Here is an 18763-nt window from a genome sequence, read left to right on the forward strand (position 1 = left end):
GTCAATCTCACGTTGATTGTGATTTATAAAGGAAAGGTGCGCAGGACCTGGCGTATGACCGGTTTTATACATGTGAATATTTCTGTGCGTAGGTACTTTTAGAGTTTTGGCCGTACGCCATATTCTGGTATGAAAGCTGCGCAATCCTTTATACATGAGGCCCCTAGTCTCTCCGGGAGGAAGTCGCGGGAGGAAGAGGAGAATAAAACGCTCTTCTTCCAGTCGGAACCCACCCTCTACTACTACAGGTAGTCACGCATGTTTTCGTGAGGTTAGTGTATAGACTTATATTTAGTAGACACAGCTTCTTTTCTCTTCCAAGATGGCATCCCCATTAATTTCTATGAAAAGTGCTCAGTGGCGCAGTGAGGCAAGCGAGAGCGCGAAACGGACCGTGCCATCTTTCCAGTTCCGGCTCGTCCGGTCTTGCGCAGAACAGTGGCTCGCCTTTTTCCTAGCTCCGAGACTCGTGCACGCTTGCAACTAGCTGTACACGTCAGTGTTTTCCACACATAGACTAATTTGTGGCGGTGCACCACAGAATCAACACTGGCCGCCACATATTGCGTTTCGTAATACATTTTTTTTAAACACTATTTAGGTTAAAACACGCAGCGTATTAGTTCAGCTGCATTTCCTTTCCTTCTTGGTCTCCCTCCGTCTCTCTGTCACTCACGTGTCTTTCTCACATACGCACAGTCACACGTGTACCACACGTTAGCAACGATGCATACATACGCCGTTCTAGTAAGACCGACAGCTATATCAGCGAGCTTTCAGCATTAGTGCCGTAGCTAAAGGTCTAGGAAAGTTTAGGCTACTTTTCGCTAGGTACCTACGTCTTAATCGAAGGTTCTACTTCGTTCTTTTGGTGAGAAGTGTCAGGAGCTAGCTACTACGGCGTCATGGAGACGACCAGTTAAATAGTAATTTAGCACTAGCGTTGCTACCTGCATATGCAAAAATTATGTGTTTGTTGTTGTTGATTTTGTGAAGGTGTGAATCATTGTGTGGAGGCTGGGCTAGTAATCTGAAGGTCGCCAGTTCGATTCCCCGGCCGTTGTTGTCTGTTTGTGTGCTGTTGTTACATATTCATATTTATTTTTTTTAATTTTTTTTATACACACAACAGCACACAAACAGACAAATAAACAAACAGGATTTCACTAATGGCACACAAGTAACTAACTTTCTCTAACGTTCTCTAACTGTCTCTAACTGTCTCAAACTCTCTCAAACTGTCTCAAACTGTCTCAAACTCTTCACAAATCTCTCAACCAAGGTTTCACGCCTTACCCCGACACGTCAGAGTCTTTTGGCAAGTACCAGACAGGTTTCGTTCAAGATCACGTCACAAAACGTTTTGAAACACTTTGACACGTTACCGGAAGGGTGTTTAAAACCCGTCTCGAAACGTTGTTCCGATGCAGTGAGTGTTGAATGTGTCGGGACAGTATCGACACCGCAGTACCGAGCGGACCATCACTAGCTACAATACGTCACTAGCTACAAAATGGGGAGTCAGATGGCTGAGCGGTTAGGGAATCGGGCTGGTAATCAGAAGGTTGCTGGTTCGATTCCCCGCTGTGCAAACCAAATGACGTTGTGTCCTTGGGCAAGGCACTTCACCCTACTTGCTTCGGGGGAATGTCCCTGTACTTACTGTACTGTAAGTCGCTCTGGATAAGAACGTCTGCTAAATGACTAAATGTACAATACGTTTTTTTTTTACTTCGTGTTTTTAATATGACTGCTTACTAACGCAATCTCACTTAACGTAAAAAAAAAACAGGGTTCTCACAGGGTCTTAAAAAGTCTAAAATTCTGAACTTGAAATTTAAGGCCTTAAAACGGCTTAAAAACGGCCAGATTTTCATCCGAGGTCTTAAATTTCATTTAGTCAGATCTAAAAAAAAGGTTTTACCCTCGTTCATTTCCAAAACCGCTGGCCGCAGAAAGTTATGACAAAGTAGCAAAAAAGTATTGAGTCGCAGCCTACAAAGCGGAGCTCTACAAACGAAACCAGCTGCCCTCAGAACGTTGGTTCGGTGTGTTGTAGTTCTTTCTGGGGGATATTGGTGTTGGTATGTACACGGTGATAAAACTACAAATCCTGTTATAAATGCAATACCTGCCCGCGAAATACGTCTGCGCTTCCACAGAGTTTGTTAAAGTTCGGCTACGTGTGGAAAATGGGAAAGTGTACTTTCAACGAGACATGGCTCGATCACAGCGATTTCCGCTGTTGGTTACAAGCGGTACCCAGCTCCAGGTACAAGGCTCGCTGCAAACTTTGCCCAAAAAATATTAAAAAATTACTAATGTGATTGTTTTATCTGTAAATTAAATTTATGCTTTTTCAATGACTGAATTCATTGAAATAAAATGTTTTTTTCAGAATTTCTTTGATTTGAATATTTTTGGGGGTGATGCGTCGTGTAGGTCTTAAATTTCAATCTTTATGGTCTTAAAATGTCTTAAAAAGGTCTTAAATTTGACTAACTGAAACCTGCAAGAACCCTGAAAAATAATTGGGCCATTAAAGCAGGTTTCTTTTTGACCGTGGGAATCACCTGTCGTCACATGACTTTGACTCCCAACGGTAGCTGAATGATGGAGAGAGGGCTTTTAGATGGGAAGTAGTGATGGGAAGTTCGGATCATTTTACCGATTCGGTTCTTTGAATCTCGTTCAGTAAAATGAACAAATCTTTTTTCGAATCATTCGTTCATTTCAACGAGGGGGGGGGGGGGGGGGCAGAAATTAATTATTTTCATGAACAGATTGACAAAGTTTAGGCTGTGGCAATGAAGTTCAGGTTAGTAGTCAGATAGTTTCACCTATTGAAAGACTTTTGATTTAAGTAAGGGGAGTGACGAACATGTTCTGTTGCCGATTGACTTCCTAAACAGCTGTGTAGATGTTTTTGTAGTGTGTCTCACGTAGGCTACAGCGTTGCAGTGAGCAATAGTGATCAGAAGTTCGGATCATTTATACTGATTCGGTTCTTTGAATCTCGTTCAGTAAAATGAACGAATCTGCATGTGCACCAGCAGATAATGTATCTAAACTAATAATAATAATGTCACTAAACTGTAAGTCTAAATTTAAAGTGAAAATAACAAAACCAGTCAGTATGATGACTTTAGCGAATATCATTTATGTCTTACTAAAACAGCGGCCACGCGAAAGGGAATGAGGAAACTGTTTCCTCTACTAAAAAATACAATGCGGGTCACGTGAAAAAAGGATCCGAGTCGGGAAATGAACGAATCGTTCGTTTCCTCTAGCTACCAGTACAGAGCCTATGCAGGTCACGTGAAAAATGATCCAAAGACTCGTAGAAAGCCCGAGTCGGGAAATGAACGAATCGTTCGTTTCCTCTAGCTACCACTACAGAGCCTATGCAGGTCACGTGAAAAATTATACAAAGACTCGTACCCGAAGACCGAGTCGGGAAATGAACAAATCATTTCTGTTTACTTGGACGAGCCTATGCAACAGTCCCGATGCGCGGCCACGAGAAAATGAACGAATCATTCTTTCAGAGGACTCGTTACTCCCGAGTCCTTGTAAGGATTCGTTCAAAATGAACGAATCGTTCACAAACGACACATCACTAATGGGAAGTTCCATTTCAAAAAGTTGCGAGACGGCTCGGTTGACAAAACTAAGGCTGTGTGTACTGATTGTCAGGCTGAGTTTAGTTATCACCGGAGTACTTCCAGCCTAAACTATCACATGCAAGCAAAGCACACAGCTAGCAGCAGCAGCAGCGTTAGTGGTAGCAGCAGCAGCAGCGTTCGCTCCGGTAATATATGGCAGACTGTTCAATGTATGTTCAATATTAATGTCAATCTGTGGTTGCTGTATCTGAGGGTATGTTTGAGTGAGATTTGAATATTATGGAGCAGGATATCGTAGTAGGCTATGAGACAACATGTCTTAAATGTATTTTATACTCCAGAACAAGTCTAATTTTGTGGATGTTTATTATACAGCAGTAGAGTTTGTGAGTGAATAAAATTCGCTCACAATTTAAGTTGTGTTCCATCTGAACTTGTTTTATAGACATTATCATCCAGTTAGGCCTATCTGAAGTTTTTAAGTACACCCTTCTAATGTTATTTCCACAAAAAAATCATTTATTGGGGTAAAATATTTACAGATTAAATAGATTGAATAATATTGCGATTAATCATATGAAATAATGCGATTAATCACGATTAAATATTTTAATCGCTTGACAGCCCTAATTTAAAATAATTCACTAATTCAAAGAACAACAACAAAATAATTATATAGGCCTAAAAGCGCATACACATTCGTTCTGATCAGCCTCACATTCTGTTCCTGTCAACCAATTATACTGCATGAGGGAGGGCTGAGCCAACTCACACACACTCAGTTAGATGAGTAGTCGAAGCTCAGAGGAGAGCCATAACAAATCAATGCATTTTTAAAAACATTGTGGTTGAGGTAGTGTATGATTTAATTTAATAATTTAGTTAGAATTGTTTTCACACCTATCATAGTCAAAGTAATAGTTAAAACATTACTTTTTAAAAAAGCCGTTTAGGAGACAAAATAGCCGGCTCTTTTCCGTGAGCTGAGTCAAACGAGAATGGCTCACAAAAAAGAGCTGGAATGCTAATGTCGTAATTTTCGGCAAATATAACAATATAAGTCTAACGTAATGTTTATAATACATAAAGCTCAAAAAATTATTTTGCAGTCACATTAATGCAAAATGTTTTCGCTTGTGCGCTTGCATTGATGTGGGAGTTCAGATTTCACATCAAACCTTGACTAGGTCCTAAATTAAGCCCCAAATATTTCCAATGTACTGCTCTGCACCTGGTGGAGCGTGGGCTGGTTTTGGCCGTTAGACTGCCAGGCTGAAAATGGGTCCCACTCCGGCCCTGCATTTAATTTCACGAAAGAAATAACAATATTTTGTCAGTCCTTGTCGTTATTTGTTTCAGAATGAGTATTCCTGCTGCGTTCCTTTTTGAAAGTTAAGTCTTTTTATTGTTTTACCTGATCCTGCCTGCTTGTCTCCTTGCTCCTGGGTCCTCACATAAAGTGCCTATTTGACATGCTGTGTTATTTAGAAATCAGTTTTATATGTTTTAGATGCTCTATATTGTATCTATATATCTCTATATTTTATAAAACATTTGATTCAATAGTGAAGACTGTGGGTTCAAATAAACAATTTCACAATAAACGTCTTTAAAAGCGATTTTCTCTAAATTAGTTTTTCTCAAACATTGAGCCAGAAAAATTCAACTTCAGTACTAAACATTCAGTTTTATTCCTGTTTATATCCTGAAGGTTTTTGAAGAGGGGTGTTTTTAGACATCCTTCATAGTCTAACATTTTGTTCTTAAAAAAAGTTATACACTCTTTTGTTTTATTTAGCTGTTGACTCAGTGATAAAAACCCTTGACTCTAATATGTCAACAAAGTGAATTTTGAAGCTGGCTCAGATTTCTGTTCTGTAAATGTATGCAAATAAATGCATATTTAATTAGATGGTGCCTCACTCGCTGATTAATTGAAAGTTTAAAAAAATAATCCCATTATGAAAACAAATGGTCTTAGTTTTAGTAATCAACTGGGGAAGTATCATGGTGAGATCTATTAGTTTACATGTTTACCATATGTACCTTTAGCATCTGACCACAAACATACATATTGGTATTCCAATTTCACTTATTCAGAAACAAAAATAAAGACATTAGAAAAGAGAAAGTTGAGAAAGTGTCAGTAGAAATTGCCACTTACTTTGCTTTGGATCCTAGTAGACTGGTGCTGAATGATGTGTCCAGACTCTTGGGAGACATTAAGAAGGAAACATTCATGAACGGACTTATATGAGTTCCGATGTTATCACCTGTTTGCCTGTTCTACTGTATCCATTTGCTGACCATGCTAGACCATGTAAGGAAACGGTTCTATGCATCCTATATTTGAACTTGTCCATCCATAAGTACATGTGGGAAACATCTTTGCCCCACTCATGTCGATCACTCCGTCGTGGATCCGAGCTTGTCTAATAAACGCAGTCAACCATTTTCTGGTGTCGTGCAAGTCTTTCCGGCCTCCGACAGACAGATTTAATCCTATTATCTCCTTTGGTTTCACTTCTATAGACAGTGAAACCATTGCTTTCAATTAGTGCCTGCAGGCCACAAGCATCATCTACACCAGTGGTTCTCAAACTATGGTACGTGTACCACTGCCCCCTTCTAGTGGTACGTGGAGGAATCTCAGAAATACTTACATTTACATTTAGTCATTTAGCAGACGCTCTTATCCAGAGCGACTTACAGTAAGTACAGGGACATTCTCCCCAAGGCAAGTAGGGTGAAGTGCCTTGCCCAAGGACACAAAGTCATTTTGTACGGCCGGGAATCGAACCAACAACCCTCTGATTAATAGCCCGACTCCCTAACTGCTCAGCCATCTGACCCCAATCATGATATCATTGAAATGTGATTTAAAATAAGTTTTGCCGATACGCGATACGACCTGACTGTTCAAGGGAAGTGGCGCATGCAAACATCCACGATAGTTACTGCATGAACTGTGTGTAGCTCAATAGGGTAGGCTTACGCTACTGTATTTTTATGTTGGTCATAATGGTGGTACTTGAAGAGTCAAATATTTTCTAAGGCGGTAAAAGTTTGAGAACGACTGATCTACACTCTGAGCTATGATTGGAACCTGTGTTTGCTGTGGAGAAGTCTCTTGTTCACCCTTTTGACTGAATATAGGGGGTGTTCCTGAATACTGAACATGCAGGGTGATCAAAATGTAGGCCCTTTTTCTTTATTGTTATTTTACAACTGTAAAAAAGAATACCTTGCTTAAAATATGAAAGAAATGTGTCATGATCTTTAACTTTATGCCTTTAGGAAATAAGTAATCTTTTACTTGCTTAGCTATTCACAGCAACATACATTTTGACCAAGGGTGCCCAATCTGTTGCTATGCCACTGTATTATTAGAACGGAGGCTAACCCCCTTAACAATAAGTACAAGTACATCCCATTGAGAGTCATGTTTTTTGGTTGTTTGATTGTTTTTTGACACTGTGTACACCCATAGTGTACACTCTGGTACACTGAGCTGCCATACCATAATAAACGGTTATCATTGTCAAAAGACATAGCACTCAAGAGTATGTCAGCCTCAATCAGTCCTAGTTGGGTTATTAAAGATTGAGACGAATTTGGAAACAAATAAAAAACGACTATTTCTCTCTCTGTGTCATGAAACCGACATTATCCACATAACCAAACAAAATAGGGTATAGTTTCAAGTAGTGACATTTCTCTGTTTTTTATATTTTCTTTTTATCAGATTTTTTGTGCTGCTAAAACTCCTTATGTACCCTTATGTGTGTACTCTCATGTGTGTACCCTTATGTGTGTACTCTCATGTGTGTACCCTTATGTGTGTACTCTCATGTGTGTACTGCACCACCTGACCCAACATGGCCCACACCTGACTTCCACCACCATTGATTTCTCTAGTATAATTTACTGTTACTGCTAAAACTCTTGCTTGAGGATTTGTGTGTACCCTTATGTGTGTACTAACCCTTAACTATCAGTGCTGCAGACTGGGGTCAGATGTTTATATTAAGATAGGATATATTTGATTGTTTGTAAATCACCTAGATTATTGTATTATTTTATATTTATTATACTACAGCATGCAAAATTATGTCTGCTTGTGCAATAACGTTTGTGTTACTGTGATTTGAGTTAAGTGTGTAAGGCTTCATCCTCTTGAAGCTGTGAGGGCATTCAGTGTGTGTGTGTGGAGAGCTGCATCTGTCACATTGAGACTTCAACATCTGAGTCAGCTGTCTGCACCCTCACTGTTCAGTTACACCATTGACTGTAGACATTTTACTGTCTATGACGTACACTGACAGATTTACCCTCTTCTACACATTCTCTCTGTCTCACGCACTCACCTCCCCCTCCTCTCTTTGCTCTAAATTATCTTTCTGTCTATCTTTCCTTTTAGTCACTGCTGCAAGACAAACTATAGTGATCTTTCTCTTTGTCTCTCTTTGCTTTAAGTCACTGCTGCAATAAAAAAAAAGGTTTTCTTGATACCGGTTTCCTTTACTACTTTGTCAGACCACTCTGAGACAGAGGCTCTGTCTGGGGCTAATATTTCACCATGCACACTCAGCTCTCTTTTCCACATCCATTGTAGCCCTCTCTTGGATCCAGTTTAGCCCTCTCTTATTAGAGGATCTAGTTTAGCCCTCTCTTATTAGGGGATCCAGTTTAGCCCTCTCTCATTAGAGGATCTAGTTTAGCCCTCTCTTATTAGAGGATACAGTTTAGCGCTCTCTTATTAGAGGATCCAGTTTAGCCCTCTCTTATTAGAGGATCCAGTTTAGCGCTCTCTTATAAGAGGATCCAGTTTAGCGCTCTCTTATTAGAGGATCCAGTTTAGAGCTCTCTTATAAGAGGATCTAGTTTAGCGCTCGGTTATTAGAGGATCCAGTTTAGCCCTCTCTTATTAGAGGATCCAGTTTAGCGCTCTCTTATTAGAGGATCCAGTGTAGAGCTCTCTTATAAGAGGATCTAGTTTAGCGCTCTCTTATTAGAGGATCCAGTTTAGAGCTCTCTTATAAGAGGATCTAGTTTAGCGCTCTCTTATTAGAGGATCCAGTTTAGAGCTCTCTTATTAGAGGATCCAGTTTAGCGCTCTTTTATAAGAGGATCTAGTTTAGCGCTCTCTTATAAGAGGATCTAGTTTAGCGCTCTCTTATTAGAGGATCCAGTTTCTCTTATTTGAGGAGCATGACATGGCAGAATCAACCACATCACTGGACATTCCTGAGATTCCTGAAACAACCTTTAGCACCACATTGTACTTACAATACTGTAATAGTCACTTTAAATGAGACTTTGTTTACAGTGGTCTGTAGTCTCTGTCCCAGACTGCAGCTGAACCGCTGTGACTCACCAGAGACCCTTTACACTGAGGTCAAACAGGGGGCCTACATCACAGGTAACACACCTGCAGGCTATTTGACTAATAATAGATGATAAAGAGAAGGAGCTTACCTCCCAAGCTTCGGTCAGGAAGCTTGATCTCTCTTGTTGTCCCTCTGTCTGTCCTTCTGTCTGGAGTAGATTGGAAGATGGTCTGGACGAGGTGGAGGAAGATGAGGAGACAGACTAGGAGGCAGATTGGGAGGGCTGCCTCCAGAATCGCTAGAACCCCACCCATCAAGGAGCCTAGAGGACCAATCAGTGAGTGATGAGTGAAGACTCCTGCCTGAGGACCAATCAGTGAGTGATGAGTGAAGACTCCTGATGGAGTCAGCTTCACCCTGAGCTCAACCTCCAACACTTATTTAAAGTGTGAAAACAGTGAAACATTATTCTCCTCTCTCTCTCTCTCTCTCTCTCTCTCTCTCTCTCTCTCTCTCTCTCTCTGTCTAAGAGGTCAAATCAAATGGTCGGAAAAATGTATAAATTGTTACAAAGTTGATAGTGTCTTTTGTTCTGGTACAGCATTGTGTGGGTCTGTGTGTGAACTGGCTTCATGGAACAGGCCTCAGGGTGTGTGCACACAGAGAACAGAAGCAGTCCTGATGATGCCCAGCCCATTATGAAAACAAATGTTCTTACTTTTAGTAATCAACTGGTGAAGTATCATGGTGAGATCAATTAGTTAACATTTTTACCATGTTTACCTTTAGCATCTGACCACAAACATACATATTTGTATTCCAATTTCAATTATTCAGTAAGAAAAATAAAGACATTAGAAAAGAGAAAGTTGAGAAAGTGTCAGTAGAAATTGCCACTTACTGTGCTTTGGATCCAAGTAGACTGGTGCTGAATGATGGTAACATACACAGTATATATACCACACTATAAACCACACCTCTTATATCTAACTTCACATCTCATTGGTCTTGGCACGCAGGTCTCACAGGTATGCCTAAGGTGCGTTTTTCTATATTTTATTGACGTTTGGTTTTTACTTTGTGCTATGAGGTGCAATAAAATAGTCTTGTATTTTTTGTACAAAGCATTGTAAACCAAATCCCTGTTGTCTATATATAGGCTAAACCATAGTGTGTAGTTTACTCAGCATCAACTTTGTGCTAATAATCAAGATTTGTGGGTCCCATGACATGTAAATATAAGATTTAAATACAGTAGATTCTGTTTGATTTTCAACTCTACTTTAGGGGGTGGAGATACATTCATTTAGAAAAAGAATGATATGGACAGACAGAAGGATGGATGACAAAGTAAGAGAGAGAGGTGGGGGAGAGAGAGAGGTGGGGGGGAGAAAGAGAGGGGGAAGAGAGAGAGGTGGGGGAGAGAGAGGTGGGGGAGAGAGGTAGGGGGGAGAAAGAGAGGGGGAAGAGAGAGAGGTGGGGGAGAGAGAGGTGGGGGGAGAGAGAGGTGGGGGGGAGAGAGGTGGGTGGGAGAGAGAGGTGGGGGAGAGAGAGGTGGGGGAGAGAGAGAGGTGGGGGAGAGAGGTGGGGGAGAGAGAGAGGAGGGGGGTGTGGAGAGAGTGACTGGGGTAGAGGAGACGATTTCAAGTGCGCTTGTAAGTCTGTTTCAAAGGGAACCCAGAAGTCATTGTAAAAAGAAGACAGAGATTACTTTTAACCTAATACCTCAGTACGTTTGTATCTTTAGATTTGAAGAAAAAAACAAGACGTATAAATTGTTAAGTTTAACGCCAAAAGCGCAGAGCGTCAGTCATTTGACAGCTGTGAAGATGGGAAGGAGAGAGAGAGAAGGAGGGGGACACACAGAGAGAGGAGGATGGAGAAAGAGAAAAAAGGGGAGTGTGAGAGGACAGAGAACCAGTAGGGGGGAAAGAGAGAAACTAAGGACACAATTCATATAGGGAGAGAAAGAGGGGGGAGACAGAAGGAGAGAGTAGTAGAAAAAGAGAGACGGCGAGAGAGAGAAGGATGACAGAGAGATACGAGAAACACACAAAGAGAAAGGAGAAGTGGGGAGAGAGGCAGATAGAGAAAGGGATTGAGAAAAGGGGGACAGAGAACATAAAAGAGAGAAACAAATAGGAGGGAGGGAGGGAAGGAAGGAAGGAGAAAGAATAGTACAAGACAGTGAGGGAGGTAGAGAGAGCATGAGAGAGAAAGAGGGACAGGAAAAGGGGGACAGAGAGATGATTAAAGACGTGGCATTCATTGTTAGCTTCCGCAGAAAGTAGAAAAACTTGGACTTCCTATTTCAATTATTAAAAGTTTACAAAAGTATTCTAATTTCTTTGTTGTAACTGATAGAATGTATTATTTATATAGAAAACTCATATGAATCTCTTCATTCTGATTACCAGCCACTTACTCCTCAATTGTACACACCCTTCCTGCCCATGTCTGATGTCTTTCTGTCTGTCAGCCTCTGTTCTGTAGAAACCATGTCAGGAATGAGGAAATGCAGTTGTTGTGAACTTGTCACTTCCTGTAACAGAAGACAGAGCTAGTCTAACCAGTTGAGGTACCAGAGAGGTTGTTTTGTCTTACAGAAACCATGTCATGAATGAGGAAATGAAGTTGTTGTGAACAAGTCACTTCCTGTAACAGAAGACAGAGCTAGTCTAACCGGTTGAGGTATCAGAGAGGTTGTTTTGTCTTACATAAACCTCTGGCGCAAAGATAACTCAGAGATGGACACATGGTGAGACTGAGGGGGGGTTATAGTGTCTCCAGGGCTCCCTTATAGCAGGAGAGGATTGTCTGTGTATAGGAGATACCTACATGAGGTGGGGGGGAGAGAGAGAGGTGGGGGGAGTGGAGAGGTGGGTGAGAGAGGTGGGGGGAGAGAGAGGTGGGGGAGAGAGAGGTGGGGGAGAGAGAGAGGTGGGGGGAGTGGAGAGGTGGGTGGGAGAGAGAGGTGGGGGAGGGAGAGAGGAGGGGGGTGTGGAGAGAGTGACGGGGGTAGAGGAGACGATTTCAAGTGCGCTTGTAAGTCTGTTTCAAAGGGAACCCAGAAGTCATTGTAAAAAAGAAGACAGAGCTTACTTTTAACCTAATACCTCAGTACGTTTGTATCTTTAGATTTGAAGAAAAAAACAAGACGTATAAATTGTTAAGTTTAACGCCAAAAGCGCAGAGCGTCAGTCATTTGACCGCTGTGAAGATGGGAAGGAGAGAGAGAGAAGGAGGGGGACACAGAGAGAGGAGGATGGAGAAAGAGAAAAAAGGGGAGTGTGAGAGGACAGAGAACCAGTAGGGGGGAAAGAGAGAAAGGAAGGACACAATTAATATAGGGAGAGAAAGAGGGGGGAGACAGAAGGAGAGAGTAGTAGAAAAAGAGAGACGGCGAGAGAGAGAAGGATGACAGAGAGATATGAGAAACACACAAAGAGAGAGGAGAAGTGGGGAGAGAGGCAGATAGAGAAAGGGATTGAGAAAAGGGGGACAGAGAACATAAGAGAGAGAAACAAATAGGAGGGAGGGAAGGAAGGAGAAAGAATAGTACAAGAGAGTGAGGGAGGTAGAGAGAGCGTGAGAGAGAAAGAGGGACAGGAAAAGGGGGACAGAGAGATGATTAAAGACGTGACATTCTTTGTTAGCTTCTGCAGAAAGTAGAAAGACTTGGACTTCCTATTTCAATTATTAAAAGTTTACAAAAGTATACTAATTTCTTTGTTGTAACTGATAGAATGTATTATTTATATAGAAAACTCATATGAATCTCTTCATTCTGATTACCAGCCACTTACTCCTCAACTGTACACACCCTTCCTGCCCATGTCTGATGTCTTTCTGTCTGTCAGCCTCTGTTCTGTAGAAACCATGTCAGGAATGAGGAAATGCAGTTGTTGTGAACTTGTCACGTCCTGTAACAGAAGACAGAGCTAGTCTAACCAGTTGAGGTACCAGAGAGGTTGTTTTGTCTTACAGAAACCATGTCATGAATGAGGAAATGAAGTTGTTGTGAACAAGTCACTTCCTGTAACAGAAGACAGAGCTAGTCTAACCGGTTGAGGTATCAGAGAGGTTGTTTTGTCTTACATAAACCTCTGGCGCAAAGATAACTCAGAGATGGACACATGGTGAGACTGAGGGGGTTTATAGTGTCTCCAGGGCTCCCTTATAGCAGGAGAGGATTGTCTGTTTATAGGAGATACCTACATGAGGTGGGGGGGAGAGAGAGAGGTGGGGGGAGTGGAGAGGTGGGTGAGAGAGGTGGGGGGAGAGAGAGGTGGGGGAGAGAGAGGTGGGGGAGAGAGAGAGGTGGGGGGAGTGGAGAGGTGGGTGGGAGAGAGAGGTGGGGGAGAGAGAGAGGAGGGGGGTGTGGAGAGAGTGACGGGGGTAGAGGAGACGATTTCAAGTGCGCTTGTAAGTCTGTTTCAAAGGGAACCCAGAAGTCATTGTAAAAAAGAAGACAGAGCTTACTTTTAACCTAATACCTCAGTACGTTTGTATCTTTAGATTTGAAGAAAAAAACAAGACGTATAAATTGTTAAGTTTAACGCCAAAAGCGCAGAGCGTCAGTCATTTGACCGCTGTGAAGATGGGAAGGAGAGAGAGAGAAGGAGGGGGACACACAGAGAGAGGAGGATGGAGAAAGAGAAAAAAGGGGAGTGTGAGAGGACAGAGAACCAGTAGGGGGGAAAGAGAGAAAGGAAGGACACAATTAATATAGGGAGAGAAAGAGGGGGGAGACAGAAGGAGAGAGTAGTAGAAAAAGAGAGACGGCGAGAGAGAGAAGGATGACAGAGAGATATGAGAAACACACAAAGAGAGAGGAGAAGTGGGGAGAGAGGCAGATAGAGAAAGGGATTGAGAAAAGGGGGACAGAGAACATAAGAGAGAGAAACAAATAGGAGGGAGGGAAGGAAGGAGAAAGAATAGTACAAGAGAGTGAGGGAGGTAGAGAGAGCGTGAGAGAGAAAGAGGGACAGGAAAAGGGGGACAGAGAGATGATTAAAGACGTGACATTCTTTGTTAGCTTCTGCAGAAAGTAGAAAGACTTGGACTTCCTATTTCAATTATTAAAAGTTTACAAAAGTATACTAATTTCTTTGTTGTAACTGATAGAATGTATTATTTATATAGAAAACTCATATGAATCTCTTCATTCTGATTACCAGCCACTTACTCCTCAACTGTACACACCCTTCCTGCCCATGTCTGATGTCTTTCTGTCTGTCAGCCTCTGTTCTGTAGAAACCATGTCAGGAATGAGGAAATGCAGTTGTTGTGAACTTGTCACTTCCTGTAACAGAAGACAGAGCTAGTCTAACCAGTTGAGGTACCAGAGAGGTTGTTTTGTCTGACATAAACCTCTGGGGCAAAGAGAAGACAGACCTCTGTGTCCTAAAAGGTCCCTCTCAGTAGCCAAGCCATGAGAGGACCTCCGATCACAGGTGGGCTCTTCACCGTGCCTCCGGCTTGGGAGAGCATCCTTCCACTGAGGGAGAGGCCTCGTCCATCCACCCCCAACGGTGGTTCGTCCCCGTGACATCAGGTCTGCTCCTTTGTTGAGCAGGTCATACTACAAATGGACAGATACAAACAGATGGATTTTATTTACAGCAAAACAATGATTGTCCCCGAACTACCTCCTAGTTAAGTTACTAAACCATCTCACTGGTTCATGTGTGTGTGTGACCCTGCCCATCTCACCCTGGCCTCCTCCAGGTGCAGGTAGATGGGATGTGTGTCTGAGGCGTCCACCACTAAGTCTAGGGTCCTCACATAGCCCTCCTGAGCCTTCCTGTGCTCCCCAGTCTGGTAGTGCAGGTGACTGTACAGAGCCACACGTCTGGGTCCTGCAGAGAGGGGAACCATCAGGAGAGAGATTACACATGAACATCTGATTGATTTGGTTAACACATGCGTGGTGTGCTTGCAAGTACTGAATGGACATCTCCCTACAATCTCTGGTGAGTCTAGGTTCACTTCAAATGATTATTATTCATTTCTACAACAAAGAGCCCATAATGATGTGTCAGTAGATGCTCCTGGTCTGTAGGTTGTTTGAGGCACCTGGAAGCTGTGGTTGAGCGCCTCCTGCAGGCTGAGCTGGGCACTGCTGTACTCTGCCCTCAGCAGCTGCAGCCTGGCCATGGTCCCCCTCTGGACACAGCAGTTCCTGGACCAGAGCCCGCTGAGACATCTGCACACACACACACACACGCACACTCACACACACACACTGGCCGTGTTTCCCAGATTCGTTAAGAAGCTCTTAACGAATCTGGGAAACGCGACCACTTACAGTATCCATACACGCACATGCAGTTATACACAACACATACAATTTATATGCATATATACACTCATATATACACACACATACACACACATACAGTATATACACAAACACATACAGTATAAACACACACAATGTATACACTGTTATGGCAGTTTTTGACAGTTACAATATCTATGTTTCTTTAAGCGGTAAAAAGCAAGTTCCTTTGTTTTAGACAGACGAATGTAAGAAACTGAGGCTCTGTGGTGTGGTTTACTCTGTAGAATGGACACTCAGATTGTCTTAAGGTATTTATGGTGTTGTTTTATGATACCTAACTAAGAGCCAGAGGGTCTTAGGTCTGGGGGTTGGGGGAGATTGTTATCTCAGTTGAGCGAGCTGACCTAACCTTTTGGCCAAGGAGATTGTGTCTTGTGTCCTGTTTGTGTATCATTAACCATCTCCTTCTTTAGAGAGGGAGCTGGGGCATCAAAGAACTGTGGGACACTTGATGTGGAGTCAAACTGTCACTGAGCAGTGCTGACCAATCACATCGACCGCTATATTGATGGATTGACCATCAGAAGAACCATTTGTTCTAAGTTTATATAAGGCAGGGTTTTAGGGTTGTTCTTCACCACTCTCTCGAACGACCTGTAGGTTACATCTGCATGTCTTTCGCTATGACCGGTCCAGAGTACTCTGTTAATTCTTAAATTGTACAAACTAAATAAATCATATTGAAACCGCCATCTTGACTATTCAGATCTACACAGTGCCACTTGAATTTCCGCCACGTCAACACACAAAATGTGACAATCCCACTGAGACCTTGTCAAGCAGCACAGCCAGATCAGAGTAGTCAGACACGGTGAGTCAGGTTTGCACGGCGGTGCGTTTAATGAACAACAAAAAAAACACAAAAAGAAAACTCAGGTCAGCGTCCTTCGGTTGTGTCCGTTGGCCGGGGAAGTTCTCTTCCACTGTCTCAGGAAGCTGCTTCTCTGCAGGCAAGGCCTGCTTCTATAGTGGACACTAAGAAAACACATCAGGTAGCCCCCTCCACCGGAGGACGTCCTCCTGATTTCACTGATGATGATGATCCTCCTCTTCCTCACCTGACGAGCCTCCACTGACACAAACATACATTATAAACACACAAATATACAGTATACACACACATACCGTATACACATACACACATACTGTTTATTTCAATGAACGGCTGTATCTAAAGTTATGTTTCCTATGTATGTTATGGCTATGGCTATATTGCCACATACATTCTGCCATGTTGCATCTGAAAGACACCAATAAGACAGGAAGTCAGTAGTTCAGTGCAGAGCTGTAGAGCGTTGCACTGCAGCAGGAACTGGACTGTCTCCATGGAGATGGTGGTGTTGAGTCTGGTGGGTGTGACTACCAGTCTGGCTGTGGCCAGCTCAGGGTCCAGCCCTCCCTTAACCCTTGTGCTGCCTTCGTGTCACAATGACCTGAAGGTTCACAACGACCCATCGTTGTGCTGCGACAACTTTACCCAATACAAAAACAAATAAAAGGCTTTTTATTTTAACCTTCGCGCTGCGGGGGCTGTGAGACAGTCGACGGTTAAAAGAAAATGCATCCCTTTATTTTTGTATGAGGTAAAGTTGTCGCAAAACATGGGGGGGGGGGGGTCACAATGACTGAAGGGTCACAATGACCCAAAGATAACACGAGGGAGCCAGTCATCCCCCACCCACTGCCTCCCTCTCCATCCCTCTCTCCATCTGCACCAGGGGAACAGCCCTGTTCATTAACATCTGTGCAATTGCATCACACTTGACAATTGATCCACACGGCGGAGCTGGAGCTTGACTCTAGCCGGAGGGTGGGGGGGGGGGGGACAGGGACAGAGGCTGGCTGTGGAACATCTGAAGGTGGGTCAGTGTGTCACAGGAGAATCTGTAGAAGGACAGAGTGCCGGCTGGCCAGTCTAGTCTGTTATGAAGACAGGGGAGTAGGGAGAGGACAAGAGGAGAGGAGAGAGGGGAGGACAGGTAGAGAGGACAAGAGGAGAGAGGGAAGGAGCAGACAGGTGGAGAGGACAAGAGGAGAGAGGGGAGGACAGGGCTCATTGTCCCATCTTTCCAGGGACAATGAAAAATATGTCTTGGAGGGTTCAACACAGACTTTAGGACGACTGCAGGACAACAGACCATACAAATATAAAATGTATACACCAGTGGTTCAATAGCAACACGTTTAAACACAAGACTGGGGAAACAGATCATCACATTTATCTTAAAATTCCATAAAATATGAACAATGAATTCACATTGCAAGCGCTACTATGTGTTATGCGTTGCTCCAGTGCGCGGTTGCGCTTCGTCAAACAGTGGCTGTCCATCATGAGTAAACTACTGTAGTACAGAGTCAAACCTTCAACACAATGATAATCTGAGCACCTCAGTTAAACAGAACTGCAAACCACATTAACACAAGAACCCCCGATCTTGCAGTCTATGACACCTCTCACAATGCCACTGTCTTTCTGGGGGAGCTTCAAAAGGTAGGTTGATACAGACGCACTGACTCCTTCTCCACATGGGGAGAAGAGGCAGCCAAATGGCCCACCTTCCTCAACCTCTCCCTACTCCAGGGAAACTCTGGATTAAACAAAGGATTTATCCAAAATAGACATTTAATGGATTCACATTCATCTCTCAAAGACTACACTGCTTGTGGACACTAGTAGGATTATTGGAATGGATGTGTGAAAATGTATGCTTCTTCTGTCTTTGCTGTGTTAATTTATTTAGACGTTTTAATGTAACTGTCATGATAAGTCAGGGAAGGGTGGGAGGGTGACAACAACATGCTAGCACAAGGACCAGAGGAATGGAAGATACTTTATACAGAACTCTTGATTGACCAAGGGGAGTTTGGTCGCATTCTTCCGTGCTTTACTGGGCTGATGCGTATTAGTTTGATTGGAGAAGGAGGAGTCTTGGTGTGCCACCTTCCTCCCGAACTTTAGTTAACCCTTTCAGGCCTAACTCCATTAAAATAAAAAAACATTTATCAATGTTGTGTACACATAAATGTATTAAGAAGTATATGCAAGGTATAAGCTTTTTAGGCCAGAGTCCTCAAATTACATTTGCAGTTCACACCTATCTGTGAACAACACCCAGGCCAAGGACCTGACCAATAAACAGTTTTACCTGCCTCAAGACACTTCCCCTTTATTCAGAGTATAAATACCAACAACAACCAAACACTATTTGACTCCAATGATACCGCAAGTCCTGTCACACAGATAAGCATCCCAAAAGGATCTCGCCAATTGTTCTGGGATTCCATAGATTTGTGGCTGCAACACACACTGAACGATTCTGCAGAAGAAACAAACGTAATTCGAATTGCGACACTGAGATAACTAAAATCAGCCGATTAAAGGAATACTTTCACAAAATACCTTTTTGATCGGATTACAACGGATTCGTCCACAGCCAAGACTAGCAAAACTGACTCTGCTT

General features: G+C 42.8%; 2 protein-coding genes across 2 annotated transcripts in view; both read right to left on the reverse strand.

The window, feature by feature from the left end:
• LOC134030353 (uncharacterized) overlaps positions 1-15275 on the reverse strand; it is a 125984-nt gene extending 110709 nt beyond the window's left edge. Inside the window, exons 1-6 of the mRNA XM_062474035.1 lie at positions 15267-15275; positions 15035-15164; positions 14744-14817; positions 14354-14540; positions 9105-9353; positions 5791-5837 (exon numbers count right to left, since the gene is read on the reverse strand). Of these exons, the coding sequence (XP_062330019.1) occupies positions 5791-5837; positions 9105-9353; positions 14354-14540; positions 14744-14817; positions 15035-15164; positions 15267-15275 (696 nt within the window). The remainder of the gene's footprint in view (positions 1-5790; positions 5838-9104; positions 9354-14353; positions 14541-14743; positions 14818-15034; positions 15165-15266) is intronic.
• An 899-nt stretch (positions 15276-16174) lies between these two features.
• LOC134030369 (uncharacterized) overlaps positions 16175-18763 on the reverse strand; it is a 132588-nt gene continuing 129999 nt past the window's right edge. The window contains exon 5 of the mRNA XM_062474036.1: positions 16175-16374. Coding sequence (XP_062330020.1) covers positions 16175-16374 — 200 coding nt within the window. The remainder of the gene's footprint in view (positions 16375-18763) is intronic.

Source organism: Osmerus eperlanus, chromosome 1 (genome assembly GCF_963692335.1).
Source record: "Osmerus eperlanus chromosome 1, fOsmEpe2.1, whole genome shotgun sequence".
In the NCBI taxonomy this organism is placed as follows: Eukaryota; Metazoa; Chordata; class Actinopteri; order Osmeriformes; family Osmeridae; genus Osmerus; species Osmerus eperlanus.